We start from the raw sequence: 26295 nt of genomic DNA, 5'->3' as shown, positions 1-26295 counted from the left end.
CTTTCTGAGTAAGACTAGCTCCTGCTCTGCCCTCTCGTGCCAGAGGGAAAGCGCTCTAAATATGCACAATGGGGGTGGCATGTGAACCCCACAGGGGTTTCCAAACCAGGAAGCCTGAAGTTTCCAGGCCTCTCCAAATACTTCTTCTCTTGCCCCCGAAGGACTGCATTTGCATGTCTTATGAGGCCCCTGGAATTCTCCTCCAGGTCTTGGAACAAGGCTGAAGGGACAGGCTCGGACCTAACTGCCCCTTTCAAATTTGCATGTGCTGGATGGAATGTGGCCATTTTAGAAGGGGGTGCAGGAAAAGGGGGACCAGTTCGGGCTGAGGGGATGGAATGTCGGGATTGAGAAAATGGGAAGTTGGAACTAAGAATAAGGTGTTGGGATTGGAGAGGGTGGAATGTTGGGATTTAAGGGGGCGGAATGCCAAGATGGAGGGGGGCAGAATGCGGGGCTTGAAAAGTGGAATGTGGGGGCTTGTTGAAACTGAGGGGTGGAATGCCAGGATTTGAAGGTGGAATGTCAGAATTGAGCTTGGGAATGCTGGAATGTACAATCAATGGTGTTTTTATCTTCTGTTGGCATGTTGTCCTGTAGGGGTTGTCCTATCTTGTGGATGATCCCCTGTTATCTGTACGAACTTCCACCATCAAGGTAGAGCTTTTTAAAAATTCAATTCCTGTTTTTCCTCTCTGATTCCTGTGGCGTATGTGGACTGTTCTCTTTCTATCACTCGGTCTGGTCTCCTTGCATGTGCTCTCTATCACTTCTCCCGGGGCTTGTCCTGCCCTCCGCTGTCACCACCAGGACCAGCTCAGCCTTCCAATTTTCTGTGCAAATCTACTCGGCACTACCTTTCTCTCCCAACCTTCTCCTTTGACCTTGCTGGGGGATGGAGGGGCTGGTGGAACACGGCACGTGTCTTGGTATCCTCCTTGGTATCCCGTGAGCGTCCGTGTGCCCTTTCTGTCTGTGCCGCCTCCTTCGCTCTCCCGGGACTCCTGGTTTGGGCTGTCGGGCTAGCCTCTGCTCCAATGTGACCTCTCCTCTTCACCCTGGCAGCCTTAGCCAGGCCACAGACACCCCTGGGGCATCCTCCAGCCTTGCCAGATATTCTTAGCCACAAGTCCCTGATTTGTCCACTTCTCTGACTCCAGCCTGGAGGAACCTAATCACCTAAGGCTCTCTTGCCATGACCGCGTTTGACTTTAACGGGTCCCCCTGATCTCCACGTTAATCCCTTCCCCTCTCAAAATACCCATCTTGGGAAAACATATCCGTCATATAGTCAACCCCATTGTAGACGTGGGGAATCGTGCTCCAGCTCTTTTAGTTTCTTGAGCAATACAGAAACCCTTGTGTCTTCCCCATCAATAACAATAATGACAAGCGTTTATTAAGCACCTACTATGTGCAAGCTATTGTGCTTTGTATCTTCCCCTTCAATAACAATAATGACAAGCGTTTATTAGGCACCTACTATGTGCAAGCTTTTGTGCTTTGTATCTTCCCCTTCAATAACAATAATGACAAGCATTTATTAAGCACCTACTATGTGCAAGCTATTGTGCTTTGTCTTCCCCTTCAATGACAATAATGACAAGCATTTATTAAGCACCTACTGTGTGCAAGCTATTGTGCTGGAGGGGGGGCAAAGACTGTATGAAGTCCCTAATGACCTCCCACCACCTTTGGTAATATCACCAAATCCCCTTCTGGTGGCCAAGCAATCATGGTGGTCCATGGATTCCCCCAGCCTAGGCTCCCACACTCAAGCTCCTGTGTCCTCCAGCATCTTAGAGGAGGTTCTGGCTCAAAATGATTCAGATGCAATTATGACTCTACAGCCCTAAACACCCTTTTGAACCCCAACTCCAGAAGGACACAACACAACCCCCCCCCATCATACCAAGTCTTCACCCCCCACCCCACTGTGATAGCCAGGGCTGCCAAGATGATTCTTTCTTTCTTCTCTCCACACCTGTGGGATGTTACCTTTCATGAGTGTTCGTCTGTGCTCCAGTCTGCTGGGGGCCCCCCTAAAGGGCCCAGGACAACACCCTCCAGTTTATGTGTGAGGGGGAGTTCATCCCCTGCCCCTCCACTTCCTCCTCCCACACGTTTCTCTGTCCCCTCCAACAGAACCATGAGTTTATCGATGAGCAAATGTTTGAGCAGAACTGCATGGAGAGCTCAATGCAGAACTACCCGTCCACAAGAAGCCCTTCACTGTCCAGCCACCCGGGTCTAACCACCTCCTGCTGCTCCCGTCGAAGCAAGAAGACCACCCACCTGCCCAATTCCAACCTGCCTGCCACCCGCCTGAGGAGCATGCAAGAGCTCAGTACCATCCACATCCAGGGCAGTGAACAGCCCTCACTCACTACCAGGTGAGTACGTCCCATTCTCCCCATGAGGAGCCACCAGCTTGGCTTGCTCCGCCATCTTCCTTCCCTCTCCTTTGGGGCCCAAACCCAAGAGGATACCCTGAAACCAGCTTGCTGTGAGGACAGGAGTTGGAAATTGGAAGAGTGCACTGAGGCTCCACGTTAATCAGTCCTTGCCCAGAGAGTAGACTTGTTCTCTTCCCCTAGGGAAAATGGCATTATTATCATAGACACAAACAGTATTTATAGACTACTTCCGAGTTTGCAGAGCACTTCGCCTCACCTCATTTGATCTCCCCGATATCCCTGCCAGGTCGATGCTGTTATCTTTATTTATAGATGAGGAAGCTGAGGCTGAGAAACAGTGACTCCCTCCAGGTCACACAGCTAGTGGCTAAAGCAGGATTTGAACCTGGTCTTCCTGACTCCAAGTCCAGCACTTTTCATGACGGGGCTACGGATCGATTTAGTTTCCACGATTTGATCCGTCTTCTATCTGACGATGCAGAACACAAGCCTACGTCCTAATAGACAGCCATTATGAGCTGCTGCGGGCAAAAAAGGAAAAAAAAATCCAGTATCTTACTGCAAGCCCTCCGATGAGAATCCTTTCTGAACGTGGCTTCAGATGATGGCCATCCAGTCTAGAGCCTGACCTGACTAGCCTTTCCCTTTTGGAGAGCTTTACTGTTCCGTTCAGGAACCCAATGAGGAGGGATCACAGCAGGATTTTAGCAGAATTTTGGGAGCTCATTCTGAATTTCAAAGCCTGATTCTCCACCCCTACTCCTTTCTGCCCTGTATATACACTGGCACAAAAAAAGGAAGAAAAAAACTCAGAATGGGGAAGAGATTGGCCCTGTGTTTCATCTAGGTAGGAAACTCCTGTAACTGGCATTTTGTCCCAATTATAGCCTTGAACGATTATCAAGGGCACCGCTAGGCTAAGTGGACTTGCCTATGGTTGTGTAGTCAGGATGTCCCTTTTTTCTCGATTCACCATTATTTGGGGGTTCTTCAGAGCTCTGCTCAGCTCCATGAATGGGGTAAAAATGAAAGGTGCCCCGAGTAGGAAGCCTGGGAGTCTGAGGGAGCCCTGGGTGGGGAGAAAGGGACAGAGCCTTACTTCTTCTTTCTGTCTACCCCAGTCGTTCCAGCCTTAATTTGAAAGCGGATGATGGACTGAGACCCAACTGCAAAGGATCCCAGATCACCACAGCCATCATCAGCATCCCCACTCCCCCAGCGCTGACCCCGGAGGGGGAGAGCCGACCGCCGCCATGTAGCCCTGGCCCCACCACGAACATTCCCCCCGTAGGCAGCAACATCGTCAAGGTCTCCGCCTTGTAAAGCCACTGGAGGAAGGGCTGGTGGAAGGGGTGGCAGGAGGGACGGGGAGGTGAAGGGAGCCTGTGGGCAGTGGGGACCGTGACCAGGCTGTTCCCTTCTCCTTCCCCTGCCACTCCTGCCCATCCTGGTGGTACCCCTCGCACTGAAACTGGGCCTGCAAGCAGGAAGGAGACGCTACTACAGCCGCTGGCGGAGGGGACAGAGCTCTGGGAGCCATCACCCCACTCGGAGGCCACATACAGAGGCAGGGCGGAAAGGCAGGGGTCGGGGGCCTGGGGAGGGACCGTGTGCCAGGCCAGGGCCTGGTGGGCTGTGGTGGGGGGAAGCCTCAGATCAAACTAATGATTGTTTCTGGAGACCCCAACGAGGAAAACAAAAGCTCGAGAGCAGCACAGAGGCCGAGAAATCACATGCAAAGCAGGAAGGAAATATTAACACTGTGTATTTAAGCACCTTTTTCAAGGCTTTTAATGGATAATATTTATTCATGGGACATGACTGAAAAAAAAAAAGGTGGAAAACAAAACAGAAAAACAACAGATTTTTGTGAAATGTTTTTCTCCATGGACTCAATACCTTTAACTAAACCAAAACAATGCATTTTATGAGTTTTTTTTTCTCCTTTTATAGTGAAAGGCTTTAGGCCAAGATGTCAGTTGTTCCTGAGTTTTCTCTCCTTCCCCCACCCTGAGGTGGGCAAATCTGGGCCATGAGCCCACTGAAGCCTGAGTGACCCACACAGTAGCCATGTGACCCCATTGCAGCTCTTGCTCTCTCCAAGTCTATCCTTGTGTCTCCTGTCTCTTTGTACGTGGTTACTGCCTTTCCCTTTCTTTGTCTTTGTTTAGCTGTCTCTCCACGGCTCTCAGTACTACTTGGGTTTGTGAATGGCCTTCTTGGCCACTAAAGTACAACTACAACTGTATATGGTAAAATCCACCTGCTAGTTAGTGAAAAATTGTGCTTTAAAAAAAAAAAAAACAAAAAAACAAAATAAAAAAAGAACAAAAGAACAAAACAAAAACAGAATGAGGGAGAAAGCCAAGAAGAGACAACATGGCACTTCCTAGTCATCTGCCCCACTGGTGTTTCCTAAGTTTTGGTTGCAAGCAAGGTCCCTAGCCTAGGATCTTAAAAAAGGAAAAAATGGTAGAGAATCGTTTATCCTGGTGAATACCAAAAACCAAAAGGGGGAAAGGCATTCCATGGAACATCAAGACAAAGCTTTCTTCTCTCCCCCTGCTCTTCTGCTGGTACTGACCATACAGTCTGGTTCAGCCCATTGCCAGGGAGCCCTTGAGCAGCTTCCCACCTAGACCATACAGTGGGAAAGAGCCTAGGATACAGCCAACTGGTCTTCATATTGGAGACCCTGACAATAGCTGAGCAAAGTTGGTCGTGTGTTCTCAGGAATGCTGTTTTAAGGTGTGGGAATGTGAATGGTTCATAGTTGGTCTGTCCAGTGCCAAGGAGGAGGACAGGTAAAGGGCTGAGCTCCCTCTGAGCAAGTAGGTAAAGATGTTTTTTTTTCCCTTTGGAAATCTGAGCATCACTTTTATGAAGCGGAACAAGGGGCAATATCCCCTTGTCCGTTTCTGTCACTTTCAGCAGAAAAGAGTGGATTAACCAATCTACTATGAGACCTTTCCAGGTTTAGGGCTTCATAAGCTCATCCTTCCTATTCCCTGGCCTCCCTACCTCATGACCACTAATTCCGCCTGGGCTCTGAAGGATTAAGATGGTCATGTTATCTCCTCAACCCCTTGGAGCACCTCAGCAGTTTCCCAAACCCTGCTGTCCAGCTAAGTGGTAAATATTCAGAGTTCTCCTGCCTCAGCCCTCTGTAGATAAGCTTTTTCTGGTCAAGAACTTAAATCCACCCTCATTAGGTCTCCCCATGACCCTGGCCCTGTAGACCCTTTAAAAGGGGCTTCTGAGTTAGCAGCTAATCACAGGAAATGAAGAGCTTCGTCAGGGCAAAGGAGAGGGAGCCTTTCCAACCTCATCGCCTCATCACATATTGACTGTGCACTCATGTTGGTCCTGGCCTCAGAAATCTTCCCCAACACAGGAAGGAGATGGTTCCTGACTTCTGTGAGTTTAATGTCTCAGTGGGAAACCAAACCAATAAACATTACTGTGCAGCTGTGGACCATGGATGTATATCTACATCAGAGGAGCCACACAAACCTGAACACACTGAACCATCTGTGCTTACATTCTATTTCCTGCATAATGGTACCTCCTCCAATGGGGAAAAGCAGAGGACTAGGCTGGAGTACAGCATAAGCCAATCTTGTAGAGGGCAGATGAGGTCTTGGTATGGTTTTTAAGGGCAGAAAGGAAACAACTGTGAAGGTCTAGTAGCTGAATAGCATTGCTTTGAGAAGAAAAGCTTTAGATAAAATAGATAATCCTTCATCCTTTCCTGCCTCAGTAGATTTTAAATTGTGGTCAGCTTCCTAGTAATGATCCTCTCTGCAGCAAGTAGGCTAGTCCTCAATGCCTAGTCTGATACCAGCCCTATTCTTGAAGCTTCAAGAACATACTGGAAAAGCCTTCAACGTCACAAGCTTATCTCCATTTGAAGAAGCATCAGAACAGTATTTTCATGATGGCTAATCAACATTTAAAAGTCATACTGGGTCACAACAATGATCCATCCAACTCAAGGTATCTCATCTCATCATAGGACCAAAGGCTGTTCGGTGTGAAAACATCTATAGCATAAATAAGAGGCGTGAAAGGGGGGTTGAAGGTCATCTAGAGTTCTAACTCCCAACAAATGGCCACAAAAGATTTGAGATGCCCCCTAACACTATTGTGACTCCAAATTCAGGACTTAGAATCTGTGCCAACTCAAGTCCCTTCACCCACCCACCCCCACACCGGTCCTTGTTTTCCTCACTTGTAGAATGAAGATATTGGACAAGATGACCTCTGAGGTACCTTCCACCTCTAAATCTCTGATCTCATGGTTTCCACCAAATCTCAAATTCCTTTGCTCTCCAACTTCACTTTTCACTGCCACCACCACCAACACCACACCTGCCCTCAAAAATCCTTCAGTCCTTTTCTAATCCCCAACACTTCAGCCACAGAGGAAAGACCTTAACTAGTTTCTCTTGGGACTAAAGAGGATGGCAATCAATTAGCTATATATAGGAGAAAAGTGCAAACATGAATGGGTCCTTCTGGTCTGCCAGAGTTAACAAGATCCAACTTCCAAACTATATATTATTTAAGTCCTGTATTTTTGCAACTCCCCCCCAAAAAAAGTGAGGAGGCCTAGAATTATGACTGGGTCTTCTTATACTAGGGAATGATAAACTTTTTCAGTTTATGAACCACTTTTGGAGAGATCGTCCCATAACCCCTGTCCCTCCAACCCAACCTGTCAAGGGGAAGACTTCAGGATGAACAAGTACAGAGGACAGTCCTAAGTGTTAACACTATTTGTGTATTAACCTTAAAGATCTAATCTTCAGCAAGGCCAAGGGACTGCATAATAGTTAGGCTGCATGTTCATTAGTGGCTGAGAAAAGAGTAGAAGCCTTTCTCTTGCTGTCAGAACAATGCGACACTGAAATAGGGGATTATTGTAATGATCTATTCATGCCAAATGCCTAGTGTAGTAATTGTCACAACACCCAGAAACAATAGGAGAATGTGATCTACTTAGACTTGGGGGGGGGAGGTGTGAGAGGAGGAGAGGGAAGCTCAAAGATCACACTTTGGGAATCCACAGCTACAGTGGAGAATTAGCTTTGGGTGCCAATTCTACCTATGTATAAACTGCTTTTTCAGAGCCAAAAAATGCAGCTCCCCTTCTAGGCTTTGGGGAGGGTCAAGAAGCACTGATGTTTCAAACTATAATCCTTTAAACTAGTGATGGGCAAACTATATGGCTCGCAGGCCAGAAGTGGCCCCCTGAAATGTTCTATGCTGCCTCCCCACATTATTCCTAACCTGACGAGTACAATGAGTAGGATACAATACAATGAAACTTCGAAAGAGTTGCCTTAGAAACAGAATGACAGATGAGCATTTCCTTTGGCCCCCTCACTTGTATTTACACTACATACTTCTCACAGCCCTATTAGGTGGGTAGGACATTTTGTTCCCCATTTTGCAGGGCAAAGCAAGGCTAAAAGACTTGAGCAAAGTCACAGCTAATGAATTAACACAATTGGGATGCAGAATTAGCTAGTGCTTTCCCTACTGCATCATACCATTTTCCCCAAGATTATCTTACAGAACTCACATCTCTGACATTGCCTTTGGAGTCTCATTCCTCAAAGAACTATTTCCATTTCTACTTCTCCATGATATGTCTGCTAACTAACATGCCTTTTGAGCCTGGGTCAGTTATGTAACAGATTGCTCAACAGCAAATCAAGGGCTTCTAAGAACCCTGGTGGCCATTTTTGGCTCCTTTAGATTGCACAAGGGGGGTACACCCTTATACACTTGCTGCCAAAGGAGCTGATCTCTAATGCTTACCCAAGGGCCTAACACCAGCACAAAGGAGGGTGAAATTGGGCAATACATCAACAGGCATGTGCCATGTACTTACTACATGCCAGGATCTGTGTTAAACGCTGGGGATAAAAAGGAAAAAAAGCTTGTATTCTATATACATTAAAATGGTGGCCATGTAACTTTGACCAATCAATAAAGGTGAACTCACAAACTATCTTGAGTTGAACCAACATGTGGGGTCAACCAAGCCTGTGAAGATTTCTCCTGCTTCCTAACTTGGGATCTTTCCACACTGAGATAGTAACTTCATAGAACAGGGCAAAGAGAAGTCGACTTTTTTAAACTTAAATTGAAAGCATACGTCAAAATTAGGTTTTATGATTCTCTATAAATTCCAGTGATCCCAGCTTCCCTGTCCCCCATTACCAGCTGAACTGTGAGGTTGGTTACGCACAACTTTTAAAATGAGTTAACGTAGCAGAGCCAAATATCTGCTCCCCTTCCAACTAAATGGCACTGTGAGGGCTGAACAGGGAATCGATGGTCTTCTTTTTCCTTTTTCTCTGTGGAGAACCTTATCATTTGTGAAGTGCTCCCAGATGACTAAAGAGGAAAAGGTACTGTCATAACCCTTAGAAAGAGCCTCAATAGAGAAAAGGACCATCAAAAAACAAAGTGGTTTAAAGAGATTCTTCCTTAGTCTCATTTTGTTATGTGTCTTTCTCAAAAAGTTTGGGACTAGCCATTGTCTCAGCAGGTCACTTACCTACCTGGGGTGGGGATCACTCCACTCTATCAGGTGATGATCTCTGTCCCAGGGGGCCTCCTTGGACCAAGGGACTATTTTACAAAGTGGGGGCTCAGGGTGGGGGGGGGGGGGTTGGTCTATTTTTGATATCAGACATTCCAATGCAATGTTCTCCTTAGAGGTTCCCCCACCCCCTTTGTTAACGTTTATTGTGAGAAACATCACGTATGTTCTCTATTTTCGTATAATAAATGGGCTTTGCTTACCAACATCACAATGGCAGAGACAAAAACGCACTGTACAAAACTGCAGGAAGATTCAGACTTCCATCTGAAAACAACTTTCTAAAACAAGTTCTTGAGTTTCCTGTTGTCTTCTCTTTGAATTTGTAGTGCATATGTTAAAGTGTGTCTATCCTTGACAGTACCGAGTCGTGTGCCACTGCTGTACCTGATGTATCCAATCTGGATTAAATGGCGTGTATGCCACAAACCCCAGTGATGCCGTGTGCTTTCTCTATTCCGGCTTTCCACTTCTAAAGCTTCCATGTCCCAGAAGAGGAGAGCAGCTTTAACAAGGTCTTCATTCTGTTAGAAGCCTTGTAGTTGGAAGAGACCCTAAAAGAACATCTAGTACAACCTCCATGGTAGAATGGAACATGCACAGCACTTGGACTCAGAGAACCTGGGTTCGCATCTTAGCCTGCTACTTCCTACCTTGGGTATATCCCATCTCTGATCTAACCATCATCTCAGATAAGATAAATGGACTAACTCAGAAAACATCAGAGACCCCTCCCAGCTTGTTTACAAATCTACTTACTGTTTAACCTTACATATTGCCAGGTGTTGTGCTAATTAAGCACTTTTACATTTTCTCACTGAGTCTCACCACCACCTTGGGAGGTAGAAGATGAGGGACTTGGACAAGATAACCTCAAAGGGCCCTCCTGGTTCTAATGCATATCGCCTTGACCAGTGCTAAAATGCTTCCTATAGAATCCCAGAGGTAAGCATCCAACCATTTACTTGACACTTCCAGGCCAGAGTAACAGCACATTTTAGGACAACTGCTTTTGAGTTCTTTATATTAAACTACAGTCTGCTTCTCTGAAATTTTTAAATAATCCTAACTCTTCCCTCTAGTTACAAATCTGAGCCCTGATGTAAAAGAATAAATCATCTGAACCAAAGTCCCTTCAACAAAAAAAAGGGCTCCAAATAAAATTATTTTCTAAGGAAATGGTTACAGAACAGGCAGCAACTAGAGTTATCACAAAGGGTCAAAGAAAATCCTCTTAAACTGTCTCCACTATAACAGTCAGATCTTGGTCACTGGAAATGGCATGAAAAATGTGACACTTCACTTTCACAGCCCAAGAATGGTTGCTTAAATCTCATCACCCACTAGGTGTCACCCTAGCCCCGTACCTCTCTAGACATCACAAATAATCAATACTTAGTTGTTTTTTTTATTATAGTATGCTTGAATATCAAGCGGCATAAGCCAATAAATATTCCAAAACTGAGTTTGTAGATTCTACAATTATTTTTTAAACCCTCGCCTTGTCTTAGAATCAATAGTGTATTGATTCTAAGGCAGAAGAACAGTAAAGGGCTAAGCAATGGGATGACTTGGGCAGGGTCACAGTTAGGAAGTATCTGAGGTTAAATTTAAACCCACTACCTCCCGCCTGGCTCTCAATCCACTGAACCACCTGGTTTTGCCCCCTTCTATCATTAAAGCTACTTCCCTCCTCTCTACAAAGGTGGATTCCAAAATATAATCTTAATTACAGCTATACTAGCAGAAACTCACCTTTTCTTTCATACTGTATTTTTAATGAGTTACTGTAGCAAACTGATGACATACCGCTGAAAAATAAGTATGTTACCTTTTTTAGAAAATATTCTTAAACATGAAACTTGCCTTTTCAATAAGGCAATCATCTTAAAGACCAAAGATCTGTGGTTACTATCAACCTAATCTGTTATTCTTGAGGTTGTAATAAAAAATTGTATAAAGCATCTAATGCAGACATGTTGCCAATTCATACTGGTACCTAAGTTTCAACCAGTATTTGCAAATATAACTCATTCCTAGCCTGCCCTCAACCCCCATAACCCTTCGAATTAGTTGAGAACCACTTAGAATCATCTTGTCAATTCACCTCATTTTTCAGTTAAGCAAACTGCTCTTCTCTGAATGACTTGTCATGATCACTTAGGCTAACAGAAACAGACCGGGAAGCAGGACCAGATGCTAACTAGCATACTTGTCACCAGGCCACAGTTGTTTTTCTGATCCCCATCTAACTCATCTTTCACAACTAGGGTTTCCTGAAAATGTTTAGCAAGTTACAGAATTTGTCAGGATGTCAATACTGAGCTAAAAACATACTTTGGGTAGAGAATGGCCTGCAAATGAATCCAACTGGCTGCTTCTGCTGGGGAGATACAATTTCAAAATTTTTCTCACAAATGCTCATGAAAAAGAAAACATAGATTTAATATATTTTGTGTTTAGCTTCTCTCCTCAGATTAATCTCCAGCAATAAAGATGTGCTCATCTCTGGCTTATTTTCCAATTAAAAAAAATAACAAACACAAAGTATCAAACAAATCTAAAGAGAATCCAATTAATTTCAGGGCTAATGGGCAATTTCATTTCTAATTAAGATGCCATGGCATTCTAATTAAAATTCCCTGGCAATGACAGGCTGCTAACTTGACTGGGGGGGTGGGAGTTGGAGGGAAGGGGGCGAATGGGAAATGGCAAGGAAGAGGTAAGGTGCAACAATAGGATCTTACTTTACTGTGTAATTAAAATCTTTACCACTGTATGGCAGACTGGACCTAATTATGGAACTGCTATTTACGCAGTTTTAATTAATTCATCCTCACTTGGCAATAACATACAGATAGAAAAATAAAGCCTACCATTGCTCAGCCTCCTAAAAGGAAGTAGATGGTGTTAAGTCGAGTTTAGGACAATGGTTGTGTGGGTGTTGGGACAATAAATGACGATCGCTGTGGGTGTGTGATGACAGCAAAGAGAAACAGTATTTATGTCCCCTTGACAAACATGTATATAACCAACAGGAGAAATTTTAATTTCTCCTTTTCAAAAACCTTATCTCCATTACCCACGGGGCTACCCTCCCAATAGCAACAGCCTTCCAAAATGAAGAGCCAACCCTGCTTCCCTCAATCCCTGGTCTCTTCCTTCCCAAGGATCAGTTTTCCTGAAGGGCCAGCTACCCCAGGGAAGAAACAAAAGAAAGCAAGTTCTAACTTCCAGTGACTTTTTGAATAGCCACAATTTTAGAAAGTGGCATTTTTGTAACAAGGAGAACTTTCCTCCTCCTACTCTTAACATAACAGATGCATAAAGGACCCACTGAAGGGAGTGTGTAGGACATTGTGTAGAGGCAGTCTGGGCAGAATAAAGGCCAGCCTCCACAAACTATTCAGGTGAGAACCAAAAAGTTAATTCATTTTGATTGCCTTCTGATGGGAAGATGACAAGGTGGAGCCATCAGCTATCCTAACCTAATATGCTACAAAAATGAACAGCCTCTCCATTAGGAAAGATATCTAAGTAGTTAGCAGTGGAAACATATGAGGTTCACAACTTTAGAAACTTAATTTTATGTAATTAGTATCCTTTCTGTATGGGCTTTTATAAAGTTAAAAAAACATTTTAACTTAAAATCCCTCCTTACCTCAATTTAAAAGGGAAGTTTTTTATTTAAGAAAAATGCTAAAAATCTTTTTACATAGCTATGAAAATCTAGCCTGATTATAACCACTTTTTTTTCTCTACAGAAAAAGTCCTTCATAATATTTACATCTCAGATGTTTCTTTGGGAGCAGGTGGTGGTATTTTAGGAGTATTTTAAATGAGTGTATGATACTATGTTTAGTTTATTTTTAAGGGGGACAGTGCAAGAGTGGTAAGAAAATGATGTATGAAGGCTCTTTACCCAAAGTTCTTTTTTTCAGAGCCCAAATCTATGAATTTTCCCAAGAGGAGGAAATAGTACCTTCACCTGATACAAACCAACCTGAATAAAGCATTTCATAGAAACCTCAAGCCTTTTAAAGCTCCTCAAAAATGCCATTTACAGTCCAACCTTCAGGACAGTGTCCCCCAGAGGCACCAAAGACCTGATATTACTTGAGGTTTCACAGTTCACCGCCCCGCATTAACTCCTGAAGATAGATGGTGTTCATGTGATAGGCTGCCATCCAATCTGAGTGTCTCTTGGCATTCCAGCTGTAGGACTGTGAGGCTGCTGCATAATATTCCTGCCATGCCCAGTAGCAGGATCTCCAGTAATCCTCATAACTCTGAGGATTGGTGGGGAAAACTGGAGGTTGCTCCCCAGTGTGATCACACCAACTCTCTTCTTGAGGTTCCCACTGCAGCTGATGTGTTGCTCGCTTGGGAACACTCTTCCTGCTCCGTTTAGAGGTCTGGTTAGCCCCTTCCTCCCTTCCCAAGGCTTTTATCGGGATGTGAGGGATGTCTTGGTTTTCCTCCACACTGGGGGTTTCACTTCTATTCAAGGGCTGATCAGGAGAAGCATGGCCTGTCATGGAGGTCAATTCACTTTCTCTCACCTGATTATCGGATGAACCTTCCAAACATGACTTATTTCCTTTGCTCTGGGATGATGCCCTTGAACAGCCAGAATCACTGTCACTGGCTGAATCTTCTGAGCGGCCACTGCTCACTAATGCCCGGGGGCTCTCTTGGGCTTGTCTCCATTTCAATAGACCATTTTGAGGCTGCAGGACCTGCTCCCCAGGACCAGTATAGTGCCTGATAATTTCTACATGCTTCTCTAGACCCTCCTTAATGTAATGTTCATAATCCTCCACTAATTCTGTAAAAGTCACTGTGCAGGGTTGCTGGATCTTAAAGGAAGATAGACAAGGGATTTTGGGGAGTGTGGCAAGTGAAGCTTCTCTGGTCTGGTTCTGAAAGATGCTAGCACTTTCAACAGAGGTCTGAACACAGTTCTCTACTGGTTCTTTCGATTGTGTGGCATAACCCGCCCCCCTAGAGAACTCCACCTTTTCTTTGGTTCCGTACTCTGCATGGCTTTTTCCGGGGTGTTTCTGTTTGGTTGCCTTCTTTGATTTGACTGCCCCTATAGGACCTGAAGCTGTCTGAGATGGAGCCATATGGCTACTCTGAGCTTTCTGTGCATGAATGATCCGATCTGGTTTCTGAATGATTTTAGGGGATTGGATGGGTGCATTAACTGAGCCAACTGTGTGCACGGCAGCTTTGACCTCAACATCCCAATCCAAACATTCTTCCATCAGGCCAGGAGGAATTGGATCTATATGACAGAAAAAGGATAGCATTAATATTCTCCTAATTTTCTATCAAATGGCATAAAAGTGTGGCATGGGCTTCTAAAATCCTAAGAACATTTTTATTGAGCTGCTCTTAGAATGTGGCAGAAGACCTTCATCCTCACCAGCAATATATCCCACTGGTGGAAGGATCAATCATTTCTGAGACTGTAGAAAATTCTTTCCCAGAATTTTCCTCTTCTTCTTTCCCTTATCAAATTTAAGAAAGCAGAAGAGGAACAAGACTTGTGCTCCCCACAACTGTTCACCCACTAGGAATTGGACTTAATAAATATTAAGCATTTACAACATGCAAGACATTATGCTTGGGATAGAGAAATGGATATTTTTGTTTGCAAGTTTGCAATTAATTGGAAAGAAGGAAGGATGGGTAAGTGCACAAAAGAAAAATATTAAAATTGTGCAGGTCTCTTTGACTCAGCATCAGCACTACTAGCACTACTAAAAAAAATCCATATGTACTTTTCGTAAAGGCAAAAAATTGGAAACTACAGTGGTACCAATAAATCCAGGAATAGCTGAATAAATTATGGTATATGTATGTGACATTAATACTACAAGGTTGAGAGAAATAATGAAAGGGATATAGCTTCAGAGAAACCTAGGAAGAACTGCATGAACTGATATAAAATGAGAGAAGTAGAACCAGGTTAACAATTTAAACAGTGACAGCAATGCTATAAAGACAAACTAATCTAAGGGTGAGGAGAGAGAGTATTTGAAAATAAAATAAAATGTAATTCAGAAGAGGGAGATCATTGCAGAGGAAAGGAAGTGCTAAGAGAAAACTGATCTCAAGATTGAAAGAAGGGAGAATTTCAACAGATGGATAGAGGGAAGGAGACTACAGGAGAGCATGCCATTCCAAATTCAGGGAGATGGCATGAGCAAAGGCAAGGGAGACAGAAGAGAGAAAGAGTGGGGGTAATTGAGAGCGATCCAATTTGGCTAGAATACTGACTATGTAAAAGATAAGAAAGGAAACATGAGCTGGAACCAAATCATGCTGGGCACTGAATGCCAGGATCCAGAGTTTATATTTTAACCAAGAGGCAACGGGAAGGTCCAGCAAACACCATTTCTGAATCCCAACAGGATGACAATATTGTTCTAACACAGTGATTCCCAAAGTGTGCGCCACTGCCCCCTGGTGGATGCTGCAGTGATCCAGGGGGGCATTTATCTTTCCTATTAATTGCTATTAAAATTTTTTTAAAAATTAATTTCCAGGGGGCTAAGTAATTTTTCTGGAAAGGGGGCGGTAGGCCAAAAAAGTTTGGGAACCACTGTTCTAACAGATAAGCAAGGTATCACTTAAGTTCAGATTAAAAACTAAAAGTAATACAAAAAGGTAAAAAACTGGCTGAACATTTTATAAAGAGTGTGAACAGGGAGTTGCAGCACCATTATTTAGGCAGTCTAGGACTTATTCCTCCTAGCAATAAATATGCCTGCATTAGTCAGGTGTGCCTTCCCACACTGAAAATAAAGCCCCTACTCCCTATATCATGCTCTTGACTCAGCTCCATTCTTACTTATGTCCCTGTCTCCTATAATTCAGGGTCCTCCCTTAGCTTTTGACTCCTTACTGTCTAGACTCTGTAACCTAAGTTATTTATCCGTCATCCTCACCATCTCTCTCTTGTTGTTCAGATCCTCCTAACAAAGTACTTTCCAATTCCCAACCTTGTCTAGACAAGACTCCCCAAGCCTTTCCCAGTTATTTTGTGTCACTGAAATCCCAGAGTAACAGGTGTCCACAAAGACTTCACTATATCCTCAAAGATCTACTGTATTTCATAATGTAAGATTCCAACTTGGCACCTTTACTTTTTTATCATGTTATTCCCCCCCTCCCTTCAGGCACTTTTCAGAAAATAAATGACATTTAATCTAATGGCAGCTACTGAAAAGGAGCTCTGTGGGCAAATTCTCTGGCAGACCTCAAAAGTAATATACAAATATGAATATGAATAAAAATACAAATACGAATAGTTAACAGTATTATTTTTAAATGATTTTTTATACACACCAAACTGGACATACACAAAATGGACTTCCCAAGGAAGATCATGTTGCCATTTTACCAAAATTTAAGACTTGACAAATTTCACTTTTAATGCTCCTTAGAACTATATACTGTTAAAATGATATAAAATTGCTCAGCTTCTCAAGGGTGAGAAAGGAAGGTAAAGAATTTGGAATGTTTGTTTAAAAATATTTTACATGGGAGCAGCTGGGTAGCTCAGTGGATTGAGTCAGGCCTAGAGACGGGAGGTCCTAGGTTCAAATCCGGCCTCAGACACTTCCCAGCTATGTGACCCTGGGGCAAGTCACTTGACCCCCATTGCCTACCCTTACCACTCTTCCACAGCCAATACACAGAAGAAGTTAAGGGTTAAAAAATATATGTATTTTTTACATGTAATTGGGAAATATTTAGTGGCATAAAATTTTAAAAATGTATTTTGTAAAAAATTACATACTGTTTAGGGTTAAATATTTTTTTAAAAGAATTAATTTCTCCAGATACATTAATCTTGATTATTCAATAACTATATTAAACACTTTATTCTAAATGCTAACATTTAGTTCACTTAGTTGGTATCAAAAAGTTTTAAGAATATTCATTTATAATTCAACATATTAAGAAGAAAATACAATCTTTCATAAGACATATAACTTCTCTTTCCTATAAACTCTCACAATACTTTATGTCTCTCGTGGTATTTTCCCATTCTACATTAAAGTTACTTGTGTGAATTTTATTTTCCCTATTACATCTTAAGCTCCATGAGGACAAGGACCATATTTTTATCTTCCCCACATCAGCTACACAATGACTTACCAAAAAAAAAAAAAAAAAAAAAAAAAAACATTTTCAGAAGTGGATGGTTAAATAACATTATTCCTACATGATTAGATTTTTTTCTTTTCTAAAAAATATTCAACAGCAAAATAAAGTAATAAATGTTGGAGAGGATGTGACAAAATTGGGACACTAATGCACTGCTGGTGGAGTTGTGAATTGATCTAACCATTCTGGAAGGCAATTTGGAATTATACCCAAAGGGCTTTAAATGACTGCCTGCCTTTTGATTCAACATACCATTGCTGGGTTTGTACCCCAAAAAGATAATAAGGAAAAATATATGTACAAAAATATTTATAGCCATGCTTTTTGTGGTGGCAAAAAACTGGATAACATGGGGATGTCCTTCAATTGGGGAGTGGCTGAACAAATTGTGGTATCTGGTGATGGAATACTATTGTGCTCAAAGGAATAATGAACTGGAGGAATTCCATGTGAACTGGAATGACCTCCAGGAATTGATGCAGAGTGAAAGAAGCAGAACGAAGAGAATATTGTACACAGAGACTGAAACACTGTGGCATAATCAAATGTAACAGACTTCTCTACTAGGAGTAACGCAATGATATGGGCAATTTCTGAGGGACTTATGAGAAAGAAGCTATCCACATCTGTGGGAGAAGAAACACAGAATAAAAACATTTCCTTGGTCACATGGTTCAATGGGTATATAATTGGGGATACAGACTCTAAATGATCACTCTATTGCAAATATTAATAATATAGAAATAGGTCTTGATCAATGATACATATGTAAAACCCAGTTGAATTGCTCACTGGCTATGGGAGGGAAAGGGAAGAGGGGAGGAAAAGAATATGAATCATGGAACCATGGGGAATATCATCAATTAATTAATTGGGTTTTAAAATAAAAAAATAAATATTAATGGTTTCAAATGTTTAAAAATAAAGGATATAGAGTATAAATGATTGATTAAAACAGTAATCCCATCAAATCCTGGGTACAGATCAGATTTTGTACAAACATGAGATATTGAGTGATCAACTTTAGCAGAAGATAAAATGTCATCTAACAGATCTAACAGCCTCTACTTATACAAAAACTTATTATAAAACTGCAAAGACAAACCGACCTAAAAAAGAAAGCAGAGCTTAATATGGTAATCAAATACTTCCTGTGCTAGCAGACTGTTAACAAATGTCTAAGGACAAACTGTACCTGGCAAACAGAGGAGGTTAAGATTACATCTCTGGGCAATTGTCATCATCATATTCTCTTCTTCTCCCCGGCAACAATAGGTTATGGCTAGCCCCAGAGTACCTAGAAACAAAGAGGTGTAAAGTTATACTTGCTGCTGGTCCAACTGATAACTATAATTTCAACTCACTCATCAGGGCCCTTTCCTCAAATAAGTAAACCATATTTTGTTTTGTCTTTTACCAAAACGTCCAGCTCTGCCAATCCGATGCATGTACGTTTCCCAGTCCAGTGGCACATCCAAATTTACAACCAGATTCACCTTCTCAGCATCAATCCCACGTGAAGTCTCAAAATGAATAAGATAGCAGTTGTTTACTTAATAATGTTCTCTCACATTGTTTCAAAATGTACACTGTAATTTCTACCAAAAATCTGAAAAATATGAAATACGGGGGCAACTTGGTAGCAAAGTGAAGTGCTAGATCTGGAATCAGGAGGACATGGGTTCATATCTGACCTCGATACTTCCTAGCTATGTGGCCCTAGGTATGTCACTTACACCCAATTCTTGCTGCTCTTCTGTCTTAGAACTGATATTAAGAAAAGTTTTTTTTTAAAAAAAGGTAATTCACCAAATGCTGAATATAACCTATTATTATGTGAGCTACAAGACTACTTCAGCTTTAAAAAGGGACAAATATCAAAGCCATTTTAAGAAATCATTCCACAGAGCTGGAAGGAGGCTAAGCTGTCTTCTGGTATCCTCTCGATAGGCACAAATAAAATATACTAAATCTGTACATTTGAGAACTAGAACATGTGTCAAGATGTATTAGTCATCCAAAGTGAACAGGAAACTTACCAAATCTGTTGAAATGAGGACTCTGCAATGAAACTGCTTCAGTTTGGCCATAGCATCAAGACGTTGGTTTTGATTCATGCTACCTGAAAATATCCAGAAACATCCAATGTTCTATAAGCTCTTCAGAGGCATATGTGCTGCCACATTTTGCTATCATTCAACTACGTAAAAAGCAGCACCCTTGAGTCCCATTCTCAGTATTTTAAATCACCTATTTCAATAGCTATGATTTCATTAATACGACTAAATCCTACAACTTTTGCAAATTCCAATTCCTTCAAACTTTAGTAGATTGTTTGATAAACTGACACAACTGAAATAATTTATCAACTGCTGATGAGCTAAATTGGCCTTTGGATAACAGTCACCAGACCGATACTGAGCCTTCTCATTTGGTAGGACCTGCCAAAGGATGTGTTCTTACACATATGGCTTTCAAAAACCCAGGTCACTTCCACAATACTTCAGTTTTCTTCAAATTTCTCCCTCCATATAATAAAAATTGCTAGCATTTATAGAACTTTTTTTTTAAAAACCCTTATCTTCCGTCTCAGAATCAATATTGTGCATTGGTTCTAAGACAGAAGAGCAATAAGGGCTAGGCAATAGAGGTTAAGTGACTTACCCAACGTCACACAGCTAGGAAGTGTCTGAAGCCAAATTTGATCCTAGGACTTCCTGTCTCTAGGCCTGGCTTTCAATCCCCTGAGCCACCTAGCTGCCCCTTGTTTACAGAAGCTTTAATGTTTAAAAAACACTTTACAAGCATTATCTCATCACCACTTTTCATATGAAGAAGAGGCTGAGAAAGATTAAATGAGGTACACTAAGGCCACAAAACTAGTTAAGTATCTGAAGCTAAATTTTAACTCAGATCTTCCATACTCTAGCTCTATCCACAGCTCTATCTACTATCCAGCTGCCACATGATATGACAACTAGATAATGGGCTTTGTACAATATGCCTCTAAATTAATTTAGGAATAGTTTAAAATCAACACACATGTATACATATTTAGGAATAACTATGATACCTATTAACTACTGACATTTTTTCAACAAAAATATACATATTATATGATAAATGATCCAATAACAATGATGAAATACACTGTAGAGAAGATGGGAAATGGTTGGGTTAGAGTTCCATCTGCACCTTTTACTAACTATGTGCAGTTAGCTACTATATGTAAAGCACTTGATAGCCACACAAGGCACCATATATCCATAATTATTGAGCTCCTAATCTTGATTACAATGAAGGCTTGATACAGCATTCTACTTTATACACTTTGGAGGGTTTTCAGATCCAAATTTAAAATGTTGTTTTTGTTTTTTTTTCTATCAGAAAATACTATGCTCCAAACAACTAATAAATGAAAACTAGAGTAGAATCACAGGAGCAACTAGGTAGCACAGTAGATAGAGCCAGGCCCAGAGATGGGAGGACCTGGATTCAAATCTAGCCTCAGAAACTTCCTAGCTATGTGATACTGGGGAAGTCATTTAATCCCCACTGCCCAGCCCTTTACCACTCCTTTGCATTAGAATCAATACTTAACATCAATTCTAAGACATAAGGTAAGAGGTTTTTTTTTAAACAATAGTTGAATAAAAAGTTTTTTAAAATATCATCTTAATACATTAGTCAACATACTTGCCATCTGAAAAAATAGCCCAAATAGTTCATTACTGCTAGTCTAGAAACTATGTGGAAGAAAACAGCAAATTCTTATCTCCTACATATCAATAAAATTGTCAACTCTATTCCAATTACAAAATTTCATCACTCAGAGTGAAAGGAACAGAAATCAGGAGAACTTTATACATAAGAAGACAGATATACTGTGGCACAATCAAATATAATGACCTCTCTACTAGGAGTAATGCAATGATCCAAGACATTTCTGAGGGACTTATGAGAAAGAACGCTAGCCACATCCAGAGAAAGCACTGTGGGAGTAGAAACTCAGAAGGAAAACAACTGCTTGATCACATGGGTCGATGGGGAATATGACTGGGGATACAGAATGATCACTCTAGTGCAAATATCAATAATATGGAAATAGGTCTTGTTTAATGACACATGTAAAATGCAGTGGAACTGCACGTTGGCTACAGAAGGAGAGGGGACAAAGAACATGAATTATGTAACCATGGAAAAAATTTTCTTAATCAATTAAATAAAATTAAAATATATATATAAAATAAAACAAAATTTCATCACTGTTATGGAATGTTTAACTAGCAAAGTAATTTTTTCACTTGTAAAATAAAACTCTCAGAGAATATCACGAACATACTCTAGAATTCCACAAAGACAATTTTCTAACTGGAACACTACTTTCGGTTACATTGAAATTACAGGAAAATTGAAAAAATCCTTTTTCTCAACCTGTCAATGTAAAATTTCAGTAGGAATTTTATTTAGAAGTTACTCATATGACTGCCTCAAAGTCCCAAGATGATATCTGACCTACCATTTCTTTCTTCTTGTTTGAAGAACTTCATTCTAAGATACTATTATAAAAGTTAAAAGAACCACTTACCTGAAATGCACTCAGCAGGAAAGCCCTTAGATGACAAGATATCAGCCAAATGCTGAGCTCTGTGGAAAAACAAAAATATGGAAAGTTCAAACGGTGTCATTATAGAATTCATTCCAAAAACTTGTAGATTCCCATGCATCTCAATCTTAAATTACATTACCTACTATGGAGGTTAGAAAAGACCAAAGCTTGATTAAATGGAATTCTACTGAATAATTCTTGCAAGTGTTGGGTCTTTTCCTCAAAAATCTTATGAGGCAAGGGATGTGAATTCACCACTTTATAATACTGTTTCAGTCCTATGTGAAAAATTAGAAATCATTAGTACAGAACAAAAAGGAATCATACCGTATGTCAAAAATTATTACAAGGACTATAACAGATGTGTACTAACAGTTGCCAATGGGGGAAAAAACGATCAGAATATCAAGAACTTAATAATATGCCAATGGACATTATCTAAAACCTAGACATACCAATAAGACTTGGGTCACTGGAATTCAGCCTTACAAATGTGGGGTCTCTCATGTACCTCGTCAAAGCACTGGCCAAGAATTCAGGGTAGGTAGCTGATACTGCCAGCATCTGTTTGTTGGCAGGCAGAGAAGAATAAATCCAACTGGAGAATAACAAAAGAAGAATAAACACTGGAGATATTTAACATAATCATCTCTTAGAAAAGAAAGTGAGAGATATTTATGCATTTTGTTTTAATGATGAATCCAGTTATTTTCCTTACTTTATTTGTTCCTGGAAGCTCCCTTCTTCCAGAAGTTTATCTGCCTCATCAAGAATAAAGAGACGGATACTGGCAGTGTTCAAGTAGTCAAGTTCTATTAACTGTTTAATTCTGCCTATGTTTCAGAAAAAAAAAAACTGTATAATAGTGAAAGACCAACTATGTGCATAGCAAACATTTAAGAACTACCCATGTGTATGTACATATGTAAATAAATATATACACCATATATATCACTTTTTAAAAATCAAAACAATGGTGACAGAAAGACCAAATAATATTTAGTTACATTCCCCTAATTTCTTCCCCTAACTTCAATTAAAAACTGGTACATAGTGAATAAGCCAAAACAGAAATAAGGACATGAATGTCAATTAATTCAACTAAAAAAAAAATCTTTTACTTATAAGTGCCTACTCAACATCTAATAAGCAACCCCTCAGCAATACACCTCTCACTCTATGAAAAAGGCATATGGCTATTGAGAATGGATTTCAGAGTTAAAACAGGTTTAGGGAAGCTAGATGGTACAGTGAATAGAGCACCAGGCCAGGACTCAGGAGGACCTGGGTTCAAATCTAGCCTCAAATACTTCCTTAGCTGTATGATCTTCAGCAAGTCACTTAACCCCATTTGCCTAGCTCTTGCCCTTCCATCTGAGAGTTGTTACTAGAACATGAAGATGAAGATTTAAAAAAATTTTCTTAAGACATGGTAGTCTTGCCTCTGACACATACTGGCTGTGTAATCCTGGGCAAGTCCCAGTGCCCCAGATAACTTTTCAGTCTATAAGTTGCCAAATGGTTGCCAGGCTGCATTGGTAGAAGGAGCTCTACCTCCCTGAATTCTCTTTATCAAGGAAATCACATGTATAGACCAAAAACAAACCAACCAAAAAAAAAAAAAAACAGTACAAAGCATTGCTAGGGTATGGGACTAAGAAAAAAGAATCTCTGCCATTGAGAAGCTTCAACTAAGCCTTGAATGCTTCTCTAAAACCAACATCTTCTCTCCTGAGGAATTCCCTTTTCATCAATTTTTTATAGTTTTTACAGATTTTTTACAGACTACCAATTCCTGGCTGGCCTACGGATTAAGACAATCCATATAGTAAAAATCAGTATTTGGGGTCAGGTAGACATTACAATGGAAAGAGCACCAGGCCTGAAGTTGGGAGAACGTGAGTTCAAATCTGGCTTCAAAACACTCCCTATATGTGTGACCTGGGCAAGTCTACTTAACCCTGTTTGCCTAGCCTTTGCAGCTCTTCTATCTTAGAACAAATACTAAGACAAAAGGAAAGAATTTTTTTAAAAACCAGTATCCGCAGCAGACCATAAGACCTGCCAGAAAACAGCTAATGTTTCACTCTGTCTTCAGACAAATAAACTCATCTTGTCCCAAATAACATTTATAACTTATTCTTAGGGCTCTCATGTCAGGAGAATTCTTTAATTTCACAGATTCAGATTAGAGACCTCAGGTCAACTGGTTCAACTCTCTTCTTTTACAGATAAAGAAACCGAGGCCAGAACACTCAAGACAAGAGAGGGGGTATGTAGGAAATCCAGAATTCAAATACAGATTCTTTAACTCCAAAACTACCACTTTTCCCAATATACCACACTCTTCTCTCATTTGCTTGCTTGATGCCTCCCTCTCTGCTTTGATGTTCCTCACGCTGGGCATTAATAGAGCAACTATCACCAATTTCGGAAACAACATTCTTATCAAGAAAAGAAGTTTATTCGGTCCCTAAAAAGCAACAGTAAACAATGGGACAGACAATCTTACCAGGAGAGCCAACAGCAATATGGCACTTTTTAAGTCTGGTCTTGTCTTGAGATAAAGGTGTTCCTCCAATAAAGACATGGCATTCTAAACCTTCCATCTTGATTCCAATGGCTGTGATAACAGAATGGATCTGAACAGCAATCTCTCTTGTAGGAGCCAAGATCAGGATCTTGGAGTTCAGGGGAACAGAGAAAGAAAGGAAATCAATTACTTTTTCAAATTAATTTTTTAAAGTGTGGGGGGGGGTGCATTTAGTCCCAGAAATATTCCCAATTCCCAGAAAAAGCTATGGCTAATAAGCCTTTCAACCATCTATCAGAACTACAACAGTAGTCTGGGCACTATCACAGCACTATTTCCCTAGAAGATACTAAATGGCAAGTGTCAAGACACTTTAGGAAGAATATTCAATTTATCAAGTCAAAAGAGAGACAAGGGAGTAGAGTAAATCAATTCAACACTTACGTGTCTAAGAAAAGCAGAGCATTAGGCATGGGGGAATGTTTAGATAATCTCCCAAAATTTGCTCTCCTCAAGAAGAAACTGATGATACCTCTAGGTTTCTATTCTCAGAACTGAAAACTTCAAGCTTCAAATTTTTAGTGCTTCATATTTCCCCCCACCATCACCATTATTAGCACCACTTAACAGCAAAGAAGTCTATTCCCTTTTACAATTACAACTAACAAGTCCATGGCCCTGGGGAAAACAGAAGGTTATTTTATGCTGGGTTTTTTTTTTTTTTGCAAAACCGATTGGTTTGGGGTCTTCTAACTAAAACTCACCTGGGTGGCCAGGTTTTCAATAATTAGCGAGTCTAATGCCACAGTGGAGAACACACAGGTTTTCCCAGTGCCAGATTTAGCCTGAACGATTAAATCTGAAGGGAAGCAAACAACTGCTATTAGAGTTACTGTTAAGAACCACAGGAGTAGATAGTTACACTGTTAGATTAGGTGTAGAACACTGCTGTCTGCGTGCATGCTACCGGTTTCCCCTCTAGACTGCAAGCTCCCTGAAGGCAAGGGCTGGTTCTGCGTTTCTCGGTTCTATCACCGACAGATTGTCGATGTTTATTGACTGACCTGGGTAATCATGGTTTTCAGCTGACCCCCTCCAGCCCCCAAGCCCGGGAAGATGAGGGGAGGGTGGTCCCCAGCCCTCAATGGGAATAGGGAGGTGGCGACCTCAGGGCCTTCCCGTGAAGGCCCCAACCCCTTCTGGTTGGTTCAATGGATGTAAGAAGGGATGTAAGAAGGATCCAAAGTGAGGGCCCCGGGCCTCACCCAGGCCGCAGCGCCCCAGAGGGATGGCTTTTAGCTGCACCGGCGAGGGCCGCTCGAAGCCGGCCGCCCGCAGCCCTTCCAGCACCGGCCGCGACAGCAACAAAGACCCGAAGTCCGCTGGCTCAGCCAGCAGCACGTCCCCCGTGCGCGCCCGCGGGCCTCCCACGTCGTGGGCCGTGCGCAGGCTCCGGCCTTGCCCGAGGTCCCCCAAATCCGCCGAGGGTTCGGGGCCGGGGGCTAAACCAGCCGCCATGGCGCCACCGCGAGTATTAACCACAGCCGCCGCCACTGCCGCTGCAGCCATGCCTCCTAGAGCTGCTGCCGGATCTCGCGAGAAGAGTGGGGCGGGGCGAAGAGGAGGCCCCGCGAGGAAAGAAAAACAACTTTATTGACAAGCTGTCCAAAGCGGATACGGACAGTCCCGGCCGGCCTGATAACAGACAGCGGAGGGGAGGGAGAGAGGAGAAAGGAAAGAGCCAATAGAGAGACTGGAGTACAGAGAGAGAGGCGGGGTCAAAAGAAACTTGAACCCAAGGGTGGGGATAAGTCCTAGGGAAGGGGGAAAAGAGGAAGGGGCCGGAAGGTGGGGAGGAGGTGGTCCCAGGCGTGGTGCCACCGCCTGCCAGCAGAGGGCGCCCCCGTCTCGCACTTCCGTCCCGGCACTCTGGACT

General features: G+C 41.9%; 2 protein-coding genes across 3 annotated transcripts in view; one reads left to right on the top strand and one right to left on the bottom strand.

The window, feature by feature from the left end:
- Positions 1-3740, top strand: part of KCND3 (potassium voltage-gated channel subfamily D member 3) — a 329902-nt gene extending 326162 nt beyond the window's left edge. The window contains exons 10-12 of one of the 2 annotated variants that reach the window (XM_044672325.1): positions 601-657; positions 2146-2393; positions 3539-3740. In XM_044672325.1, coding sequence (XP_044528260.1) covers positions 601-657; positions 2146-2393; positions 3539-3740 — 507 coding nt within the window. The remainder of the gene's footprint in view (positions 1-600; positions 658-2145; positions 2394-3538) is intronic. The other variant, XM_044672326.1, reaches the window with a different exon arrangement.
- A 9062-nt stretch (positions 3741-12802) lies between these two features.
- DDX20 (DEAD-box helicase 20) lies at positions 12803-25928 on the bottom strand. The gene is made up of 11 exons (XM_044675973.1): positions 25625-25928; positions 25124-25218; positions 24339-24507; positions 22545-22659; positions 22282-22424; positions 21966-22104; positions 21806-21864; positions 19257-19339; positions 18635-18740; positions 18413-18514; positions 12803-14323 (listed from the first exon to the last, which is right to left on the bottom strand). The coding sequence occupies exons 1-11, from the start codon at positions 25926-25928 to the stop codon at positions 13158-13160; spliced, it is 2481 nt and encodes an 826-aa protein (XP_044531908.1). The 3' UTR covers positions 12803-13157.
- Positions 25929-26295: the final 367 nt, after the last annotated feature.

This window comes from Gracilinanus agilis, chromosome 4 (assembly GCF_016433145.1).
Source record: "Gracilinanus agilis isolate LMUSP501 chromosome 4, AgileGrace, whole genome shotgun sequence".
NCBI lineage: Eukaryota > Metazoa > Chordata > Mammalia > Didelphimorphia > Didelphidae > Gracilinanus > Gracilinanus agilis.
Note: the sequence above shows the minus strand (reverse complement) of the source record. Positions and strands in the feature narration are given on the sequence as shown.